The 19,831-nt window shown below is 41.5% G+C and overlaps 1 protein-coding gene across 1 annotated transcript in view; it reads left to right on the top strand.

The window, feature by feature from the left end:
* Positions 1-4,073: 4,073 nt before the first annotated feature.
* GRIN2B (glutamate ionotropic receptor NMDA type subunit 2B) overlaps positions 4,074-19,831 on the top strand; it is a gene marked incomplete at both ends in the record, with an annotated part of 295,204 nt that continues 279,446 nt past the window's right edge. The window contains one exon of the mRNA XM_079775801.1: positions 4,074-4,484. Coding sequence (XP_079631927.1) covers positions 4,074-4,484 — 411 coding nt within the window. The remainder of the gene's footprint in view (positions 4,485-19,831) is intronic.

Raw genomic sequence — 19,831 nt, 5'->3', positions numbered from 1 at the left:
AGTTAATATGGAACTGGTATTAGAACACAGTTTGTTTTTGTTGGTGATTTCATTCATTCTTTTCTTAATTTTTTGTTCATTCCTTTATATACTCAGTAGAGGCCTGGTGCACGAAATTTGTGCATGGGTAGGGTCCCTATGCCTGGCTGGTGATCAGGGGCGATCAGGTTCCCCGCTCCCCCACCTTCTCCTTTCTTCGCTGCCCATGTGCCACCACTGTGTGGTTCCCCCGCCTCCCTGCCTCTCCCCCCCCCACCTCCCCACCTCTTCCTTCCCTTGCTCCTTTAGCACCCCGCTGCCACCGTTGGTCGCCCGCCATGTTCCTCACCGCCCCCTGGTGATCAACACACATCATAACAAGTGATCGAACTGCTGGTCTCTCAGTAGAACTCCCGAGCGGACACTTTGCATATTAGCCTTTTATATATATAGATAGTGAGAGGCAGCAAAATGGAAAGAACAAGGGTTTTGGAGACAGACAAACTTTGGTTTGAAACTTGATGACATCTCTTATTAGTTGGGTGAACTTGGTCATATACTTACCCTCTCAAAATTTTTTTCTTATTTGTAATGTAAGGAAAAATTATGACTTACAATGTTTATATGTGATTTAACACTACATGAAAATTACCTAGCAATAATAGTATCTGGCATATGGTAGTCTATAGGTAAAATGTTACTGTCAGTATATAATATGTAAAATAGGTTATTATAGTTTAAAAATGGTCAAATATTAACAATTTTATAATGGTAGAAACTCAGTGGCTACCATTTATTGAGTCCTTCCCTATTGTATATGAGGCCCAGCTATACCCCAAAATGCAAATAGAAATGAGACAAAGTCTTCTTTGTGTTTCTGCATCTTCTACTAGACTATGGCTGTGGAGGGTAGAGCCTGTGTTAGTAGCATCCCCAACACTAACAACAATGTCTGCTAGGTAGTGGGTGTTCAATATGCTTTCTGAACTGAAAAGTTTCCTGCCCACCAGGAGATTACCAACTAGTTAATTACATAGTCATATATAATTATAGCAAACTTTTACAGGTATTTAGATAGACACATATAGGCTGTGGTGATAGTGAAAATGAAACAATGCTCAATTCTACTGGGGGAGTGTGAACCACAGTGGATAGGAGGGGGCAAAGCATCATAGAGCAGGTGCATTAAGATTAACCATGGTCTGTCAGTGGAAAGGAGCAAAACCAATTTGCTTATCTTGAACTACATGCTTTCTCTCAACGAAGCCCCTTCTAATGTGTGAAATTGAGTTTGTATTCAAAGAAGCTTCTTTGTTTGTCTCACAGTCCCTCTCTTACTGGTATCTCCCATAATGTATTGCTTTGTAAAGTGCTTTGCTCTATTCTGAGTATAAAAGAGATGCTCAGGAAAACCTGATTCTATTCTTTGAGTGTCACAACTAGCCATTGCATAACGAAGTGCAATATATTGTGTGAAAAGAAGTAGAGGAACACAAGAGATATTTTAAAGAGAGTAAATAAAACATCAAAACGGGAGCATGTAGAGTGCATTAAAGTTAATGTACTGTCATGGCAGAGTGGACCACTTTTCAGTGTGAAGGAAGCTGATTTAGCGACTGGTATCTAAATGATTAGAATCCATTGCAACGAAGTTAGCTGCTAGTCTTGCCAAATTCTAAATCTTTTGGTTCTCCTTGAGAACCAGTCCTTGAAATTGAACAGATTATTATTATTATTATTTTGTCAATAGCTTGTTGAGATGCTAAACCCATTGGTCTTTGAATATTCAGTGTTGCTTAACTGTGGTTAGCACTGCTTTGCTATATAGAGTTGAGGAGGAGGAATTCAGGCCCTGGCTCTAATGCTCGATTGGGACCAGTTAATCAGCGTAGACTTCCAGGGCTCCTGTGGTCATTCCCTGTTTCCACAGAGGTCTATACCAGAAAACTGTCAGGAGTCACCTTTGCTCAGGTGTGAACCACTGAGCTACTCATCTTATTTGCAAGAGATAGACAAGGCAATTGATACAGGTCTCCTTCTTGGCAGTGTGGAAGGATCCCTACAATGGCAAGAGTTCCAAGGTGCTTTCTGCCAAGAACTGGATTGAATTTTGTGCTTCTTCAGCCACAAAATGTCCCCAGCATCTTACTCCCAAATCATTAATGCCCTTTGCAGTCAGTCTGCTCAGCCTGAACATCCTTATCTCTCTTTACTCAGCACCATCATTATTGTTTTATTTTGCTAGCTAAACTCTCAACGTTTATAGATCCCTAATATATTAATGTGTTTTTTTTCAAACAAGCAGGTGATATTAGGTGGCATTTTCATCCTTGATTATGCTCTCTCTCTGTCTTTGGAGAAGAATGAGAATTGCTGATTCTGGTTTTGGGTGCAGTTTGTAGAATATTTCCTTGGTGTATAAAAATGCTAAGTTTATATTGGCATGCTGGCATTTATTGACCTTGGGAACATTACATAACTGTTTTAAGCTTCAGTTTCTCCATTTGAAAAATGGGGATAAAATGACTAATTTATAGGGTTTCAATGAGGACCAAAGAGACTCCATATGAGGATATGCCTAGCACAGTACACAGCACATAATAGAGGTACAATAAATTATTATTTAAAACAAAGTAGAACAACTGAAGCAGGACCAGTTCTACTTAAATAAAAGGAGCTGTTGGGAAACAGTGAGGGATAGGAAGAGAAATCACAGAGCTCTATATAGAATCATGTCCTCAGTCTTGTGCACAGTATAAGATTTAGGGGCATGGAGGGAAATAAAAAGTAGGAGTTTGTTGTAGGTAAAAGGTGGTGAATTATATGGAAACATGGGAAGTCATTTCAGAGAAGTCACTGCTATAGGATGCCACGAAAAATTTTTCAAAAGTGCCTCTAACATGCCCTGAGCCTGGTGCTTCGGTTGGTTTGAGTGTTGTCCCATACACCAAAAATTGGGTGTTCAATTTCTGGTCAGGACACATACTTAGGTTATGGGTTCAACATGATGTGTATGGGAGACAACTGATCATTATTTCTCTCTCTCTTTCTCCCTTCCTTCCTCTCTCTCTAAAATATACCCCCCTCCCACATATCCTTGGGTAAAGAAAAATATAGTGGCTCTAACACTATAGTAGTTATCAGTAGTATTTGTTGAAACCATCGTACTTTGATTCATGAACAAATCAAAATAAGATGACTCCTTGTGGTAATGGGTGATTTGAGAAGCAGTGTGATGTAATACAACAGAATACAAATTGGCCTAAAAGTCAAAAGATCTGGATTCATATTTGTTTCACAGAAGTGGTTCATGGTTTTGGATTTCTGAGCTTCTTTGAACCTTAGCTTTAGCATCTATAAAATGGGGGTAACAGTACCTTTCTTGTTTTCCTTCCACTGGTTTATTTTAAGGATCAACTGAGATTTTTTTAAAGTACTGCCTACATATTGGCTGTTTATTTTATTTTATTATTATTTAGTATTAAGAGCCAGATACTGAAAGGGCTACTGAAGAATTTTCAGGCTCTTGTCCTCTTTGAGGTGAACATGAAGTAAAGGCAGCAAGAATATGGGGCTTATGTATCTGTAGCTCTCTATATCTAGCTTATCCAGACCATGTTTTGCTGCTAGCCTCTGCTAAGCCCATTTTACTGCTCCCTTTGCCTGGCCTACACCATCCCCTCAGCCCAAGAGCAGTTCAAGGATGAATTGTGATAGGAGTGCCAAGGATCATGCAGCAACAGCAAGACCCCCCTCTTGGAGACTCCTGCGTTTGTGCACTTGGCATTACTGCCTGGACCACTTGCATCCTCGTTGCCTCATTTGTCTCTGTCTGTTTGCTGCTAATGGCTCTAGCAATAGCATCTTTTATTTTCTTGCTCAAGGATGTCTGATGCTTCTGAAAGCTTTTTTCTCTCATGCTGCTGAGAAAACACAAGATTTTAAGAGACTAGGCTAAAAGACAGATGTAGGGTTTGATGACCAGCAAAGGCCCTCGACTTGCAGGATCCAGCCTCTTCAAAGATAGGTCCTGTAGTGTGGGTTGTGATTTAACCACTCTGTCTTTGCGTTTTCAGGGAGTCGACGAGTTGAAGATGAAGCCCAGAGCAGAGTGCTGTTCTCCCAAATTCTGGTTGGTGTTGGCTGTCCTGGCTGTGTCAGGCAGCAGAGCTCGTTCTCAGAAGAGCCCCCCCAGCATTGGCATCGCTGTCATCCTCGTGGGCACTTCAGACGAGGTGGCCATCAAGGATGCCCACGAGAAAGATGACTTCCATCATCTCTCTGTGGTGCCCCGTGTGGAGCTAGTAGCCATGAATGAGACCGATCCAAAGAGCATCATCACCCGTATCTGTGACCTCATGTCGGACCGGAAGATCCAGGGGGTGGTGTTTGCTGACGACACTGACCAGGAAGCCATCGCCCAGATCCTTGACTTCATTTCAGCCCAGACTCTCACCCCCATCCTGGGCATCCACGGGGGATCCTCTATGATCATGGCAGACAAGGTAAAAGCAGGCTGCAGTGAGAAGAGTCTGGTTGGTTTGAATCAAGAACTAAATGATCCCTTTGTTTTGATGCAAAACTGAATTATGAAAGATGGAAGGTTGTTAACCAGAATGCACTGAATGGATAGACCAGGGATTAGTCTAATCGCTTTGAGAGGAAAGGGAGGGAAAGATGATGTCATCTAGCTATGCATAGAGTTTTGCACAGCTTTGTGTGTCCATTTCTTTGTAAATGGATTCCCTGAAATGACTAAGAGATAGAGAAGCTTGTAGCTCTGTAATTCATTTTCTTCAAACACGCATATGAATAGCTCCTTCAAAATTTTGTTTTTTTAATTTATTTTTTAAAATCTTCACCTGAGGATGTTTTTTCCATTGATTTTTAGAAAGAGTGGAAGAGAGAGGGAAAGACAGAGGGAAATATCAATGTGAGAGAAATGCATCAATTGGTTGCCTCCTACATGTGCCCTGACCAGGGCCTGGGCCGGGGAGGAGCCTGCAACTGAGGTACGTGCCCTTTACCGGAATTGAACCCAGGACCTTGGGTCTGCAGGCTGACACTATCTACTGAGCAAAACTGGCTAGGGTGCTCCTTCAAAATTTTAAAGTAGAGTGTGCTCCATTCTTCCTTCATAATACATATTGTTTACCCATATCAGTTTCAAGAATATGCAACAAAAACTCCTTTGAAGTGGGTAATAATATTTCTCCTTGAGGATACAAATACCACAGAGAAGTACTTCTTGCTAAGGTGTCCATGCTCATCACACATCAGTCTATGTATTTGAGTGTATTTTAACCCATAGAACCAGTAGCAGCTTCCTCATGCTTACATTTGAAGGCAATGGTCTGTAACCTTGTTTGCACATTGCAATCACCTAAACAGCCTTAAACACTACCAATGCCTGGTTCCACCCACAAAGATTCTGATTATTGGCCTAGGGTACTGCCTGAGGTTTAGAATTTTTAAAAGCTCCCCTGATGATTCTAGTGTGCAATTAAGGCTAAGGACCACTGCTTTTAGGCCTCAAATACATCCTAGTCACTCGTACATTAATATTGGATTGTCTTATGAATAGATGCTTATTCTCTAACCATAGAAGGTTTTGTTGTGGTTATGTTTTCACATTTTAAACTTATTCAGTTATTTTTTCCTTGCTTGATTGCTTAGGTACAGCACTTCTCAATACATATTGTCCTTCACAGTTATTTCTATCTCAGATGGATTCATTTCACAAGTACAATACTTTTTTTCTTTTCTTTTTTATCACTTTGGGTTTTTAAAATTGTTTCTACCTTTTCATTGTCATCTTATACTTCTTAAAAATCACTTTCAAAACTGCCATTAGTTTTTTACTTAAAAGACATGCTGTAGGGTTAATGATATTTGCAAATACCTCACAACCTAGCACAGACACCACAAGCATGCTCCTTGGCCAGTTGAGACCCATTACAGTGCAGGGCTTACCAGAGTAAAGTAACCTTGCCTGATCACTATTGCCATCTGTTGGCAGCAGGCAGAGATAATGAAGTGGAGGAAGTTCGGTAGTATCTGAGAAAGATATTGAAAGGGAAAGATGTTAGAATCAAATGCTGGCAAGAGAAGCCCTTGCTAAGAGAATGGAGATAAACTTAATCAGAATGGAAAATATAGACCAACTATGGCAAAACCTACTGAGTGTTTTGTTAACATTTTCCTAAGCAAGTTATATTTTAGCAGCGGTATTTTGTCTTCTTTTTTTAAATTAAATCTTTATTCTGAAAGTATTACATATGTAATAAACTATTAGCAGTGGTATTTCGAGGGCACAATATGGCACTGAAAAATGCCAAGGTGGATGAGCCAAAGTTTTGAAACAAATAAGTGCCCATTTATTTTGAGAGCAAGAAGGTAAAAATGATTTTTTTTTTCTTATATGGGCTATTGTGCAACCTATGTTATTTTAGGTCCACTCCACCTCACCCCCAGCCCTAGTAAAAGTGGTTATTGGTTAAATCGATTGGTTGCTTCTCTGTTGTGTCTCTTACAAATGCTTAATAACAATATGATAATATGAACTAAGATGCAGATCATGTGGACAGACTGGGCTCTTTTGTCCACTGATGTATCGTAGGTGCTTTAGAGTATCTACCATATGCTGGGCACATAGTGGTTTGCATGCATTGTTTTATTTAATATTATAGGTGCGATGCACGAAGATTTGTGCAAGAATGTGCCTTCCTTCCCCTGGCTGCCGGCATCGCCTTTGCTCCGGCCCGGAGCCGCCTTTCCGCTTTCCCATGCTGCCCAGAGGCCCAGAGCAGCTGGGGCGGTGTGGAACACCTGCGTCCTGCCCTGCCCCTGGCTGCTTGGTGCCTGTGTATGCAAATTAACCTGTCATCTTTGTTGGGTTAATTTGCATACTCACTCCTGATTGGCTGGTGGGTGTCGTGAAAGTATGGTCAATTTGCATCTTACTCTTTTTTTATTAGTGTAGTTTCTTATAACCCAGTGAGCTAAATGGTATTATTTATCTCCATTTGACATGTGGGGAAACTGAGGCTCAGAGAGGTTACTTAACATATCCAAAATGACTTAGCTAGTAACTGGCAGCCAGGACTATAACATTGGTTGCTGGCTCCATGTGCTCCATCTCCTCTCAAGAAAATGGAGAGGCTGGTTAGCACCTCACATAACTTCCTACTCTTTACTTTCTCCTCTGTGGTGGACGTTATCTGCCTAAATGCAATTCACCCCTTGATTCATAATGGCAATAGTGGAATCTGACTAGAGGAGAGAATGAGTGAGAATGTGACTAGCACTTAGGGGTAGCACACTTCCATCAAGGGCCCATTGGTTACCCCTTCTAGGGGGAAAGGGAGATTGAGGCCAGTGAGGTGGATTTTTCTAGGTCACTGTAGTGAGATCCCCCTCTGATCTCTTTCCCCTGAGCCCTCCCACCATTGCTACCAACCCAAATAGCCTGCCTTATCTTTTTTCTCCATTATAAAAGGGAGATAGGCAATGATTTTTAGGCAGTTTCCTAAAAGAGCCTAAATAATGTCTGATTTTTGACCTAAAAAGAAGAGCTTCTGAAAAATAGGTAGGAAGAGGAAAAAGAAGAAGGGAGAAGGTCCTGATTGCATGGAAGCCAGAAAGCTGACAGCTCAGTCACAAGGGGTCAGATGCCTGACGGGTTAGCTGGTGGCTGCAGAGAAGGGCGCAGCAGGAACCCCCGGCCCGAGAAGGCAGTGGGGCCATGATTCCAGAGAGCTGTGCAGAGGAACATTCTCAGGCTTAAACAATTTGCATGAAGGTAATAAAAAGAATGTTCCAGATTTCAGAGAAATAAGGTTTTGGGTCAAGTTTCAAAAATGAAACACCTCAAATTCTAAGGTTAGTTTTTAAAAATAGAAGTTTATTTTTAAGTACCGTGACCACATTCCATAAACATAGAATGAGGACACATAGTTCCACGACTATGAATCAACTATGATGCAACAGGACAAAACATTTGAAAGTGGAACTGATGCAGAAATTCTGAGAAACACAATTCACTTTAAGGTATAGTTGCCATCCAAAAGATGAGAAATTAGCTTTTCCTTTTGCTTCCCCTTTCTAGAAGATAGGTAATTGCCTCTCCATTTTTTTGTTGTTAATCCTTACTGGCAGATGTTTTTCCATTGCTTTGCAGAGAGAGTGGAAAAGAGGGAGGGGGAAAAAGACAGAAGAGAGAGAGAGAAACATCAGTGTGAGAGAGACATCAATTGGTTTCCTCAAACATGCACCCTGATAAGGCTGGGCTCTCACCTGCAACCAAGGTGTGTGCCTTTGAATGGCAGTCGAACCTGTGACCCTTCAGTGTGTGGGTCGGCACTAACTGCTGAGTCACACTGGCCAAGGCTTACTTCTCCATTTTAACTTAGCTTTTGTTTGTTTGTTTTTTGTTTGTCTGAGGTAGAATGCACTTATTAAGTGTCCTTGTGGAAGATTGCATTACAGGGATGAAGTCCCTGATTCAAGGGATTGGTGATGGAAGAAAGATAGCATGATTATAAAGCTTTTTGACAAAAATAGTGAGACACAGGTTCAGCATGTGGTCAAATGGCATGCGCTCACTTTTTTGTATATGTTGATGAATCAGTACAAACATTAATTAGTGTTCTGCTTTCCCAGTGAGGAAGTGCACCTTCTACCGTGGCCAAAAGAAGCATGGGAACCAGAGAGTAGAGCTGTTCAAAGATCAGAATTTGGAGTCAGTGGGTTTCAACCATCACTTCCTAGATGTAGGGATCTGGACTATTCACCTATCACTGTAAACAGTTTCCTTGCCTGTATAATGGAGATAATAACATATTCATCATAGGGTTTGTGAGGATTAAATGAGATAATACATAGTAAATGCATAGTAAATGCTTCACTAAGTATCCAGCATAACATTCAGCAGGCTAAGCTGAAGGTTCTATGGAGCAGTTTGAAGAAAGGGAGGTTTCATGATACAGGAAAATAATGGGAATTGAACAGCATCACAGCCAACTGTAGAGACATTTCTGAACTGGAGACCAACTACCTTTCTCCTTCAATGGCTATGAAGTATGGGTGGGAGCCGTGGCCTGCCCTGCCAGGGCAGCTGAAGCTCATCAGTGATACAGCCACACGGGCATGTTCAGTTAGAGACGAGCTCTAATAAAGAAAGAACTGCTGGCGCTTGTAACAGAAAGACTGCTTACAATAGTAACAGAGACGGTTTAAAAATGAATGAGGTGATTTTTGGCAGTTCCTCACCTGAATATAGGGAGTCTGTTTTATTTTTTCTTGTTATAATTGTTTTTATTCTCTTTGAGATTCTGGACTTAGGATGCCCATCTGAATCCAAATAGCAAACTAAAGCTGGACATATTTCCATTTCTTTCCAGGAGGTTCCTTGCTGACTTGTTGAAGTTTTTCTTGGGTTTTCATATTTTAGCACAGAGAGGTTAAGTAACTAATCTGGGATATCACAGCTTATGAGCAATGGGACTGGGCATCGAATCCCAGAAGTACCCATTTTGAAGCCTGTGTTTTCTATGTATACAGTTCTGCCTCAAAAACATTATAATAAGAATTATAAATTATAAGTTCTGAGTTTTAGATTCAAATTTCATGAGCTTTGGAAATTTAGGTAAACAAAGCACTTAAGCTACATGATACTCAGTTTACAGTTTATAAGGTTTAAATTTTGTTTTCTGCTCTACCCACTTCACAACATTTTGAAGAGAAAATGAAATAAAATATGTTAAAAATTATGGAGAAACACTGTTCAAACATATACTTTCGATGAGAGAAATAAGGAATGGTGATGGAGAAAGGTCGGCTTATTGACCTTTCTTTGTTACTGGCATTAGGACCAATGAAAATTGCTTGGGCAGGAGGTGGGCAGGAAAACAGAAAGTGGAAGGTACAGTGGGATTGGACAACAGGATATAAGAACCATTCTTTAAAGAGGGCCTGGGGGTGGGGGTGGGGTGGGAGAAGGCTGGAAAAGTTTAATGGAGGGGAAAAGGAGGACCTATGTAATACTTTCAACAATAAAGATTAAAAGAAAAATAACCTGCAAGAATGGGAGAGGAAAAGGTATGCTGAGTAAGAGTCAGGGCCTGGAAATAGATGGCTTGCTCTGAGTGCAGTACAGTAGCTAAAATACGCACCAGACTCCAAACCTTGTTCCTCATTGATGGACATGTTAAAATAATCTTACTCTGGAATCGATTGCTCTGTTTCTCACTTGCTTGATTGAGACTTGCTGCTTTGAATAGCACTGTGCAGAGAGCCACATTTTGGAATCCAACTGACCCCATCTTTTCCTGATCTCCCCACATCTCTCTCCCCACCCTTCAACTCAACACACCAAGTGGCAAAGTATTTGGAGAGAGTAGATGAGCTAGCAGTAGTGTGTGACACTATAAATAGTCTCTGGCCTTCCCATTGCTCATGTGGGATTCCATATCCAACACAATCTTGAAACCAAGAGACCTGTGCTACTCATACATTACTCTGTGCCTCTTGGACAATTTTGGTGTTTTTAGTTTTACCATGCTTTTAGTTGTTTGTCAGATGGTATTCTCTGGGACAGAGCACACTGTGGTGTTCGGGTATTTCTTGGATGAAGAGGATTAAGTCATAGAGGTGGGAAAGGCAATAGGCTAAAGAAGCTAATAAAGTATGCCAACTTGAAACACTTATTCTCAAATTGTGCCGGGCACGATGTTAATGACCATTTTAATTCTTATGCAATGCTGTGAGGTAAGTAGTAGTATTTCTTTGGTTGATGGGGAAACTAAATCAGAGAGTTTATGTACCTGGCCAAAGTCACATAGCTAGAGATAGAGTGGGACTAGGATCTGATTCCAGGGATGTTTGACCTTAAAAAACATTTTTGGTTGACTTTTCATGTCCCAGTCCACACCCTGAGGCAATCAGAAAAAGCTGGGATAGAATGGCCTGCCTGGAGGTCTGGTACTCCTCACCCATTGTCCCTGCTTCCCTGAACTGTCCTTTGGGGGAAGATGGGTGGGCAGTTCTCTCTAACAGGCTGTAGACATTGCAGTGATGCAGCCCTCAAGTCTGTCTGAATTTCAGCCTTTCCACCTGCTTCTGTGGAATGTGTTTTTCCTTGGCCAACATATCCTTTCTTTTAAAATTGCAGCCAGGGTTTGCTTTCAAGAGACTGGCTACTTGAAGTTCAGGTACAGTTTTAATGCTTAAAAAAACTAAGGCCCCGGAAATTGCTTTAGGCATTTGTAGAAATAAGGATGCTTGGTGCTAGAAAGTAACACATGAGCCGTCACTTCTCATGCATCCCCCAGGAAGGTGAAGAGGAAGGTTGTGGCACAGTGCGAAGAACAGGCAGCCCTTGAAGCCAATAGGCTTGAGCTACCTGCATTCCCAGCCATGTGACCTTAGTTGTGCTTTTAAACATTTAGCCTCAAATTTTTCATTTGTAAAATGGGGACAAAATAACACCTGGTTTGTAGTGAACCTTATGAAACACTGTCTCCAGAGCTTGATAAACAGTAGGCCCTCAGTACACACTATCTTATATTTTCATATACCAGACCTTATGTAAATCACTGAGGAAAATGGGATCCTAATGTTTTCCTGTTGACTGAAAGAGAAGAGTTTGTGATGATAATACCCACATATTAGGCCTGATGCATGAATAGCTGCTCAGTGGGTTCCACCTGTATAGTGATACAATTACTGATGGTCACATGATTAGGTCTTATGGAGGTTCTTAAAGCAGAGACATACAGTGATTTCAATAAATCACATAGGATATAAGCAACGAAGATAAGTCAAGAGGATTAGCAAAGAAAGCATAGCAAAGTAAAATAGTGTCTGAATTCAGGGTCACTCATAGATTTGGAAGTGCTGATATATAAGAAAAAGTGAACTATTAAATGAGAGAGATATGAAGGTATTAAGTAAGAAGTGGTATTATATTTTAGGCACAGGAAGGCAGTTAATTTGTTAAATGTCATCAGATGATTTTTAATTGATGACACTGATGTTGCTGAAAAACTTGTTGGATTATGATTTCTATACCACGAGTATATTTTTATTCCCCTTTATGAGACTTCTGTGATTCTTTTGCCTTATTTATAGATACTAGATCTATAATTTATTCAAAATTATATTTTGACTAGAGTCCCGGTGCACGAAATTTGTGCATGGTGGTGGGGGGTGTGTGTCCCTCAGCCCAGCCTGCACCCTCTCCAATTTGGGACCCCTTGAGGGATGTCCGACTGCCCGTTTAGGCCTGATCCCAGTGGGCAGTCGGACATCCATCTCACAATCCAGGACTGCTGGCTCCCAACCGCTCACCTGCCTGCCTGCCTGATTGCCCCTAACTGCTTCTGCCTGCCAGCCTGATAATCCCCTAACCACTCCCCTGCCAGCCTGATTGATGCCTAGCTGCTCCCCTGCCAGCCCAATTATCCCTAACTGCCCTCCCCTGCCAGCCTGGTCACTCCTAACTGCCCTCCCCTGCAGGCCTGGTTATCCCTAACTGCCCTCCCCTGCTGGCCTGGTCTCCCCCAACTGCTCTCCCCTGCTGGCTCGGTCACCTCCAACTGCCCTCCACTGCAGGCCTGGTCCCCCCCAACTGCCCTCCCCTGCCAGCCTGATCGCCCCCAACTGCCCTCCCTTGCAGGCCTTGTCCCTCCCAACTGCCCTCCCCTACAGGCCTTGTCCCTCCCAACTGCCCTCCCCTGCTGGCCATCTTGTGATGGCCATCTTGTGTCCACATGGGGGCAGCCATCTTTGACCACATGGGGCTGCCATCTTGTGTGTTGGAGTGATGGCCAATTTGCATATTACCCTTTTATTAGATAGGATTTTATGGTTTAGAATAAAATATTAGATATTGTTATTTTATTCAAAATTACATTTTTATTTTGTGATAGACTTAAAAATATGGCATCACAATTATACTTGAACACAGTGGTGCATATATTTTTTTGAATTAGTGTTTTGGGTTTTTTGGATAAGTTCCCAGAAGTGGAATGAATCGCTGGGTCATAAGACAGTTCCATTTTTAATATTTTGAGGTAATTTCATACTTTTTTCCATAGTGGCTGCACCAATCTGCATTCCCTATGTTCATTGTAGCATTATTTACAATAGCTAAGATTTGGAAGCAGCCCAAATGTCCATCAGTAGATGAATGGATAAAAAAGCTGTGGTGCATTTGTAAAAAAGAAGGAAATCTTACTCTTTGTGACAGCATGGATGGACCTGGAGAACATTATGCTAAGTGAAATATGCAAGTCAGAGAAAGATAAGTGCCATATGATTTCACTCAGATGTGGAATCTAATGAACAAAATGAACTAACAAGCAAAATAGTGACAGACTCTTAGATAGAGTAGGCTGACAGCTGTTGGGGGGAGAGGAGCTAGGTGGGCAGGGTAGAGGGATTGAGCAAAGAAGAAAAAATAGAGAAAAAACTCATGGACACAGACAACATTTGATTGCCAGAGGCAGAGGGGGTGAAGGGAGGTGGAAGAGAGTATAGAGGGGATAAATGGTGATGGAAGGAAACGGGACTTGAAGTGGTGAACACACAATACAGTGCACAGATGATGTGTTATAAAATTGTGCACCTGAAACTTGTATAATTTTGTTAACCAGTGTCACCTCAATAAATTAGATTGAAAGGAAACAAATAAAATCTCAAAAAATATATTTGATTCTAAGGATCCAGCAGGCATGAAAGTAATATTGAAGCCAATTTTTATTTCATTTTTTTGAGGACAAAAATAGTTTATTGATGTTGTTCTGCTTTACAGGGACAAAGAATACCCAAATTATCATGGGTTATTATACGGTTACAATGAGAAAAGGAACTAACATTGATTGATCATTTATTTTTGTCAAGCTCTGAACTAGTCATCTTACATGAGCTTACATATGTTGTTTCATTCAATTCTTTCACTGAATTTATGAGGCATGTATTTTGCCTCCATTTTGCGGGTGAGGAAATTGTAGATCAGAGAGGTTAACTGTTTTGCCCAAGACCTTTAGGTAGTGATTCACTCACAGTGGCTGGTGCTTATTGATATCTCAGAACAAGGTGCCTGGAGATGGAGACCCCTGGGGTGGTTCAGTGATGCAGTGATGTCAAGCCTGACCTCTGGGGTTCTCTTGGCATTTTTGTCATGGTTACAAGGTGTCTGCTCTAGCTCTAGGCATCCTGTCAAAACTCAAAGAAGGACACGCCTGGGGCTGGGTATTAGATCAGGAAAAGTCTTCCCCATATCTTTGATTGCATGAGCCCAGTATTAGGTGGCCAACCCTGAGGAGAGAGGGTGCGGGGCTTTCTGGTGGAGGCAGAAAGTGGGCAAGGGTTGGGAACGGGTTAGTCAGCAGTGTCTCTCAAAGGAAGTAAGTGGCAGCTTGGAAATTCAATCAATATTCGTGTGATTCTAAATCCCAAATATTTCTCATCTCTCATTTGCCCTGCTTCACACCAAACCCTGCTTTTGTGCCCTTGGCCCAGTCTCCTCATGGGTCCTCCAGAACTAGGACCTTGATTCATTTGTGTTTTTGCTTTTCCCCTTAATTATCAATTTGTTCCTCCCTGCTGGCATCTTCTTTCTAGCTTAGTGGTCCATAGGAGATGTTTGGAATGTATTGGGGAAGGTCGTTGTTTTTTTTTTTTATGTCATAATGACTGGTTTTGCATGTGTATCTGTGTGTCTGTCTGTGTGCTACTGGCACTTGGAACCTGCAAACCAGGCATGTTAAGTGTCCTGCAGTATGTGTGATAGCACTTAACAGTCAAGAGTATTTTTACCCAAAATATCAATTTTGTCCTCATTGAACATGCTCAAATCTCTCTGAGTTAACAAACAAACAAACAAACAAACACGAAAGCTTTCCTTGATGTGGGCTCTCCCTCCTTTCTCTCCATTTCACAGTTCAGCTCTTTAAAAGGTAGTCTGAAATTGCTGTTTTCACGTCCTCATCTCTCACTTTCTACAAAATGCCAAATCCAATGGACTTTTTAAGTCTTTCTTGACCTCCTGTAGCATTGAACACTGTTGACCCTTTTAGTGCTATTCCAACAATTTTGATGACAAGAGTAATTATATTTGTCACAAGTTTGGTGACAGTGGGAATAGAAAAAGTAGAATTTAGAATATGGGTGGGTCATATAAGTGGAAATGTCTAAGTAAGCAGTTGGATTTGAGCCTGGAAGAAAGAGAGTGATTTGGGCTGGAAATAAAGATATGAGCCTCATTTAGCAAGGAGGGGTTAGTTGAAACAAGGAGGATGTGTGAGATGCCTTAGAACTGACATGTGGATTGAGGAGAAAAGTGTGTCAAGGACAAAACCTAATTTTTTATTCTAAACCATAAAATCAAACCCCAGCAATTGAGGGATGACCAGAGGAAGTGGAGAAAATAAAGGAGCTAAGATAGAATTATTAGAGAGGTAAGAAGAGAACCAGAAGAAACAGGAAAGAGGGGCATTATAGAAACCAAGAGCAGGATAGAGGGCAGTATAGAAACCAAGAACCAGGAGAGAGGGCAACATGGAAACCAAGAACCAGGAGAGAGGGCAGTATAGAAACCAAGAGCAGGAGAGAGGGCAGTATAGAAACCAAGAGCAGGAGAGAGGGCAGTATAGAAACCAAGAGCAGGAGAGAGGGCAGTATAGAAACCAAGAGCCAGGAGAGAGGGCAGTATAGAAACCAAGAACCAGGAGAGAGGGCAGTATAGAAACCAAGAACCAGGAGAGAGGGCAGTATAGAAACCAAGAGCAGGAGAGAGGGCAGTATAGAAACCAAGAACCAGGAGAGAGGGCAGTATAGAAACCAAGAACCAGGAGAGAGGGCAGTATAGAAACCAAGAGCAGGAGAGAGGGCAGTATAGAAACCAAAAGGGAGTTCTAGGAAGGGAGCAGTTAACCACTCTGGATCAACCCAGACCACTTCCTTCCCCTCACCAGGGTTCTCCACAGTGAGGAAGCCTGGTTATCACGTCCCCTCCCTGCCATGCACTCCTGTGACCTCAGTGCTGCACTCCTTTTTTTCTGAACTGCCACATGCCACGTGGTAGCTGACCTGTGTGGTTCCTTAGAAAATCAAATCTGATTGTTACACTTTCATTGAACACCCTATACTGGCTTCCCATGGCTTGGAATTTGACATCCTCTTTGATCTGGTCCCGGGCCACCTCTCCAGGATTTTCTCTTAACCTCCCCGCCCTTGAACAATAATATCAAGTCACACTAAATTATTTGCAGCTCCCTGAATGGGCCTGGCCATTTTACGTCTCTGTGATTTTGTGTGTGCTACTTCCTCTCCTTAGAATATCCTCTTCCATGTCCATCCAGAAACACCTACTCACTTTTACAGAGAAGTCATGGCACTTCTATGAACCTTTTTCTGACTCTCATCTTCACAGGATTGACTGTTGTTGTTTTTTTTTGCACATCACCTGTGCCCTTTTAATACTTTTACTGTAATTGTCTTATTTACCTATCTGTCTCACTTGGTATTCAACAGACTCATTGTGGGTCAGGGCTATGATTTACAGATTTTTGTATTCCCAGCATATGCCACAGTATCGGGAGCATAGTAGTAGCTAAGTTTTATTAAACAATTAATGATTATTAAACTGTGCTCTCTCTATAAACACTATAGTGGTTTGGAATAGTGCCCCTGCCTCCCCAAAAATATATGTTTATGTATCAACTCCTAGAACCCGTGGATGGGACTTTATTTGGAAAAAGGATCTTTGTAGATGGAATTAAATTAAGGATTTTAGGTTGAGGCCATCTTAGATTAGCCAGCTTGGCTGGGTGGGCCTTAAATCCAAATGTCCTTATAAGAGATAGAACAGGGGAAGACATAGACATAAAAGAAGTCCTTGCAGAGACAGCAGTGAGAGTTATTTAGCCACAAGCCAAGGAAGCCACCAGAAGCTAGAAGAATCAAAGAAAGATTCTCCCTTAGAGCCTTCAGAGGGAACAGGACCCCACCAACCTTGATTTCAGGCTTCTGGCCTCCAGACCTGTGAGAAAATAAACTTCTGTTGTCTTAAGCCACCAAATGTGTGGTAATTTGTTATGGCAGCCCTAGGAACATAACATACACATCAGAGTTAAGAGGAGAATCTCTGGGATCTCACTGCCTAGGTTGTTTTCGGGCTCCACCATTTACTGTGTGACCTTTGGCAAATTACTTAACTTCTCTGATCCTTAGGCTCCTCATTTATAAAAAAGTAGACTCTATTTCTTAGGGTTACCAAGTAAAGTTATTAAAAGTGCTTAGAAAAGGCCTGGCAAATAGTAGGAACCAGTAAGTGTGCACCTGTGGGAGGTATTCAGTAAGTCTCAGTGGATAAATGAATGAATGAGGGGGGTGATGTAAACAGAAACACAGGCCATCAACAGGATGATCTAACGTCGGATGATCTAATGTCACCTGTTTCTGTGGTAATTGGGCCTGCTCTTGGGAGCTCTCTGCAAAGGTGGCAGGTGCTCTGAAATTCTGGCCCCTCCCAGGCCTGGGACATGCCGAAAGGTGAAGTGTTGATGTTCTGTTTAGCTGTTCTACCACTGAGGCCTTGGTGGAACTACCGTGTAGTGAAGTTTGTCTTTAGTGCTCGTTCTTCCCTTTCTGCACTTTTCTATCCTTGTTTTGTGTTGGCTTCTTTGTTTTGTGTGCGTATGCATGTATTTTCACATGTGGCTGTCAGCACCTTTATCCTTCCCCGTGCCCTGGATGGTGCCTCTCCCAGTCCTGAGGCTGCCCTCCCAATCCAGAGTCCTCATGCTGTCAGGGTTTTTCCTTCACTCTCAAATCCTGCTCATTTTCCTTCTATTCCCTTTCATTCTATACTTTTCAGAGTTCTTGTCACCACTGAAATTAATCACAATAGGTTATTTACTAGCTGTCTGCCCCACTAGACTCCAAGTTTCATAGGGCAGGGACTATGTCTTTTTCATTTTTGTTCCCTTAGAATCCTAACATATAGCTTGGCACATAGTGAGCCCTTAGTACATATTTATTAAATGTGTAAATGGATTAATTATTTCAGTGCAGCACATGTCAGTTGCAATGAAGAGAAAAGTACTTTAATCTCAAATAAAAATGGTTGGTAGGCGTTCTCTCTGGTTATAGGCAAATATATTCATTATCTCCCTCTAGTCTCCTGTCTCCATAACCCTTTCCTTCTTCACACCTGCCTGATACCAGCAATCAGCAACACTCACATCTCAGGTCCACTTTCTAGCAGGCAGAAATGGCAAAAGAGCTATCTCAGATTAGGAGTGCAGTCTGAGATAGCAGAAGAAATTTCTTTCATGCAAAGCACTCGGGCACCAGTGATAATCTTGACTTCATTAGCCCTCTTTCAAAGGAGGAAGCAGAAAGAAAGAAACTTTTTTTAAAGTTTCAAAAGACAAAGTATGCAATTTATCTAACATGCTAATTAGCAAGATATCACCAACTAATTTAATCAATGCAATTAAGTTTCCAAAGGTAGTAGCAAGAGATTTTGAAACTTCCTTTAGCCAACAACATTCTTGCTCATTTACATATTCTTTTATTCAAAAATATCTATTATGCATCTCCTGGGTGTCAGGAACTGCTTGAGGTCCTGGAGATGTAGTCAATATGAGAGGCATGTCCTCGTGGTGCCTTGACTGACAATAAAGGAACACATAAATTAAACAATATTATTTGAGGTGGTGGCAAATGCTTTAATAAAAAGAGCAGGAAGGCACTATCTTAGATAAGGCTGTCAGGGATGGTCTCAGAGGAGGAAGCACTTGAGATTTGTATGATGAGAAGGATCAAGACTTGTGAAGATCTGAGGAGCAGCAGCATTTTGTCAGAGAAAACAGCAATGCTAAGGCCTTGAAGTGGGGTCATGTATGTTGTTTTTGATGAGTAGCAGGAAGGTCAGTAGAGTTGGAGTGTGGCGGGCCATGTGGGCAATGACAGAAAGTAAGGTGGAAAGGTATTCTAGGGCCAGGTCAGGTGGAGCCTGTGAGTCTTGCAGAATTGGATGTTTTTAAATTTCACCCGAGAAGGTGTAAGTGATATAACTTGATTTAGCATCTTTTTAGATGGAAGTTAGTATAGTTGATGGAATATATACCATGACTCTTGGCTCCACCTTTTAGCAGCTGGGTAACCTCTTGCCATGTTGTATGAATTGTGTGATCTGTTTTTTCCTCATTTATATGATGGGGTCAATACTCTTCAACCTTGAAGAACTATTCTGAGATAAAATGAAATAACCTTGTAGGGACTCATTACTCTTTCAGGTACATACCTGGTTTTGAATAAATGGCTGCCATTATTATTTCTAGTAGTGGTTTTTTTTTAATTTTTTAAAAATATATTTTATTGATTTTTTACAGAGAGGAAGGGAGAGGGATAGAAAGCTAGAAACATTGATGAGAGAGAAACATCGACCAGCTGCCTCCTGCACACCCCCTACCGGGGATGTGCCCGCAACCAAGGTACATGCCCTTGACTGGAATCAAACCTGGGACCTTTCAGTCCGCAGGCCGATGCTCTATCCACTGAGCCAAACCAGTTTTGACTCTAGTAGTGTTTAAATACAAATTCCTCTTGAATCAGGCATCATTTCCTTTTGTATGTCTATGAACTATGCAGTTTTTTTTACTTTGTTGTTTTTACAAAATTTGTTCATAGATTTGCAAACAAATTAGCAAAACAATATAGGAAGGTAGAAGCAATGTGACTGACATTATTCTAACTAAATAGCTACCTATCCTTTTGGGATAGCATCTTATGGCCAATTCCCAGACTTATGTCTATGTAATTGCAGCCTGTTATAATTTCC

This window comes from Cnephaeus nilssonii (genome assembly GCF_951640355.1).
Source record: "Cnephaeus nilssonii genome assembly, chromosome: 6".
NCBI lineage: Eukaryota > Metazoa > Chordata > Mammalia > Chiroptera > Vespertilionidae > Cnephaeus > Cnephaeus nilssonii.
This window is presented reverse-complemented; position numbering and strand designations above follow the sequence as displayed.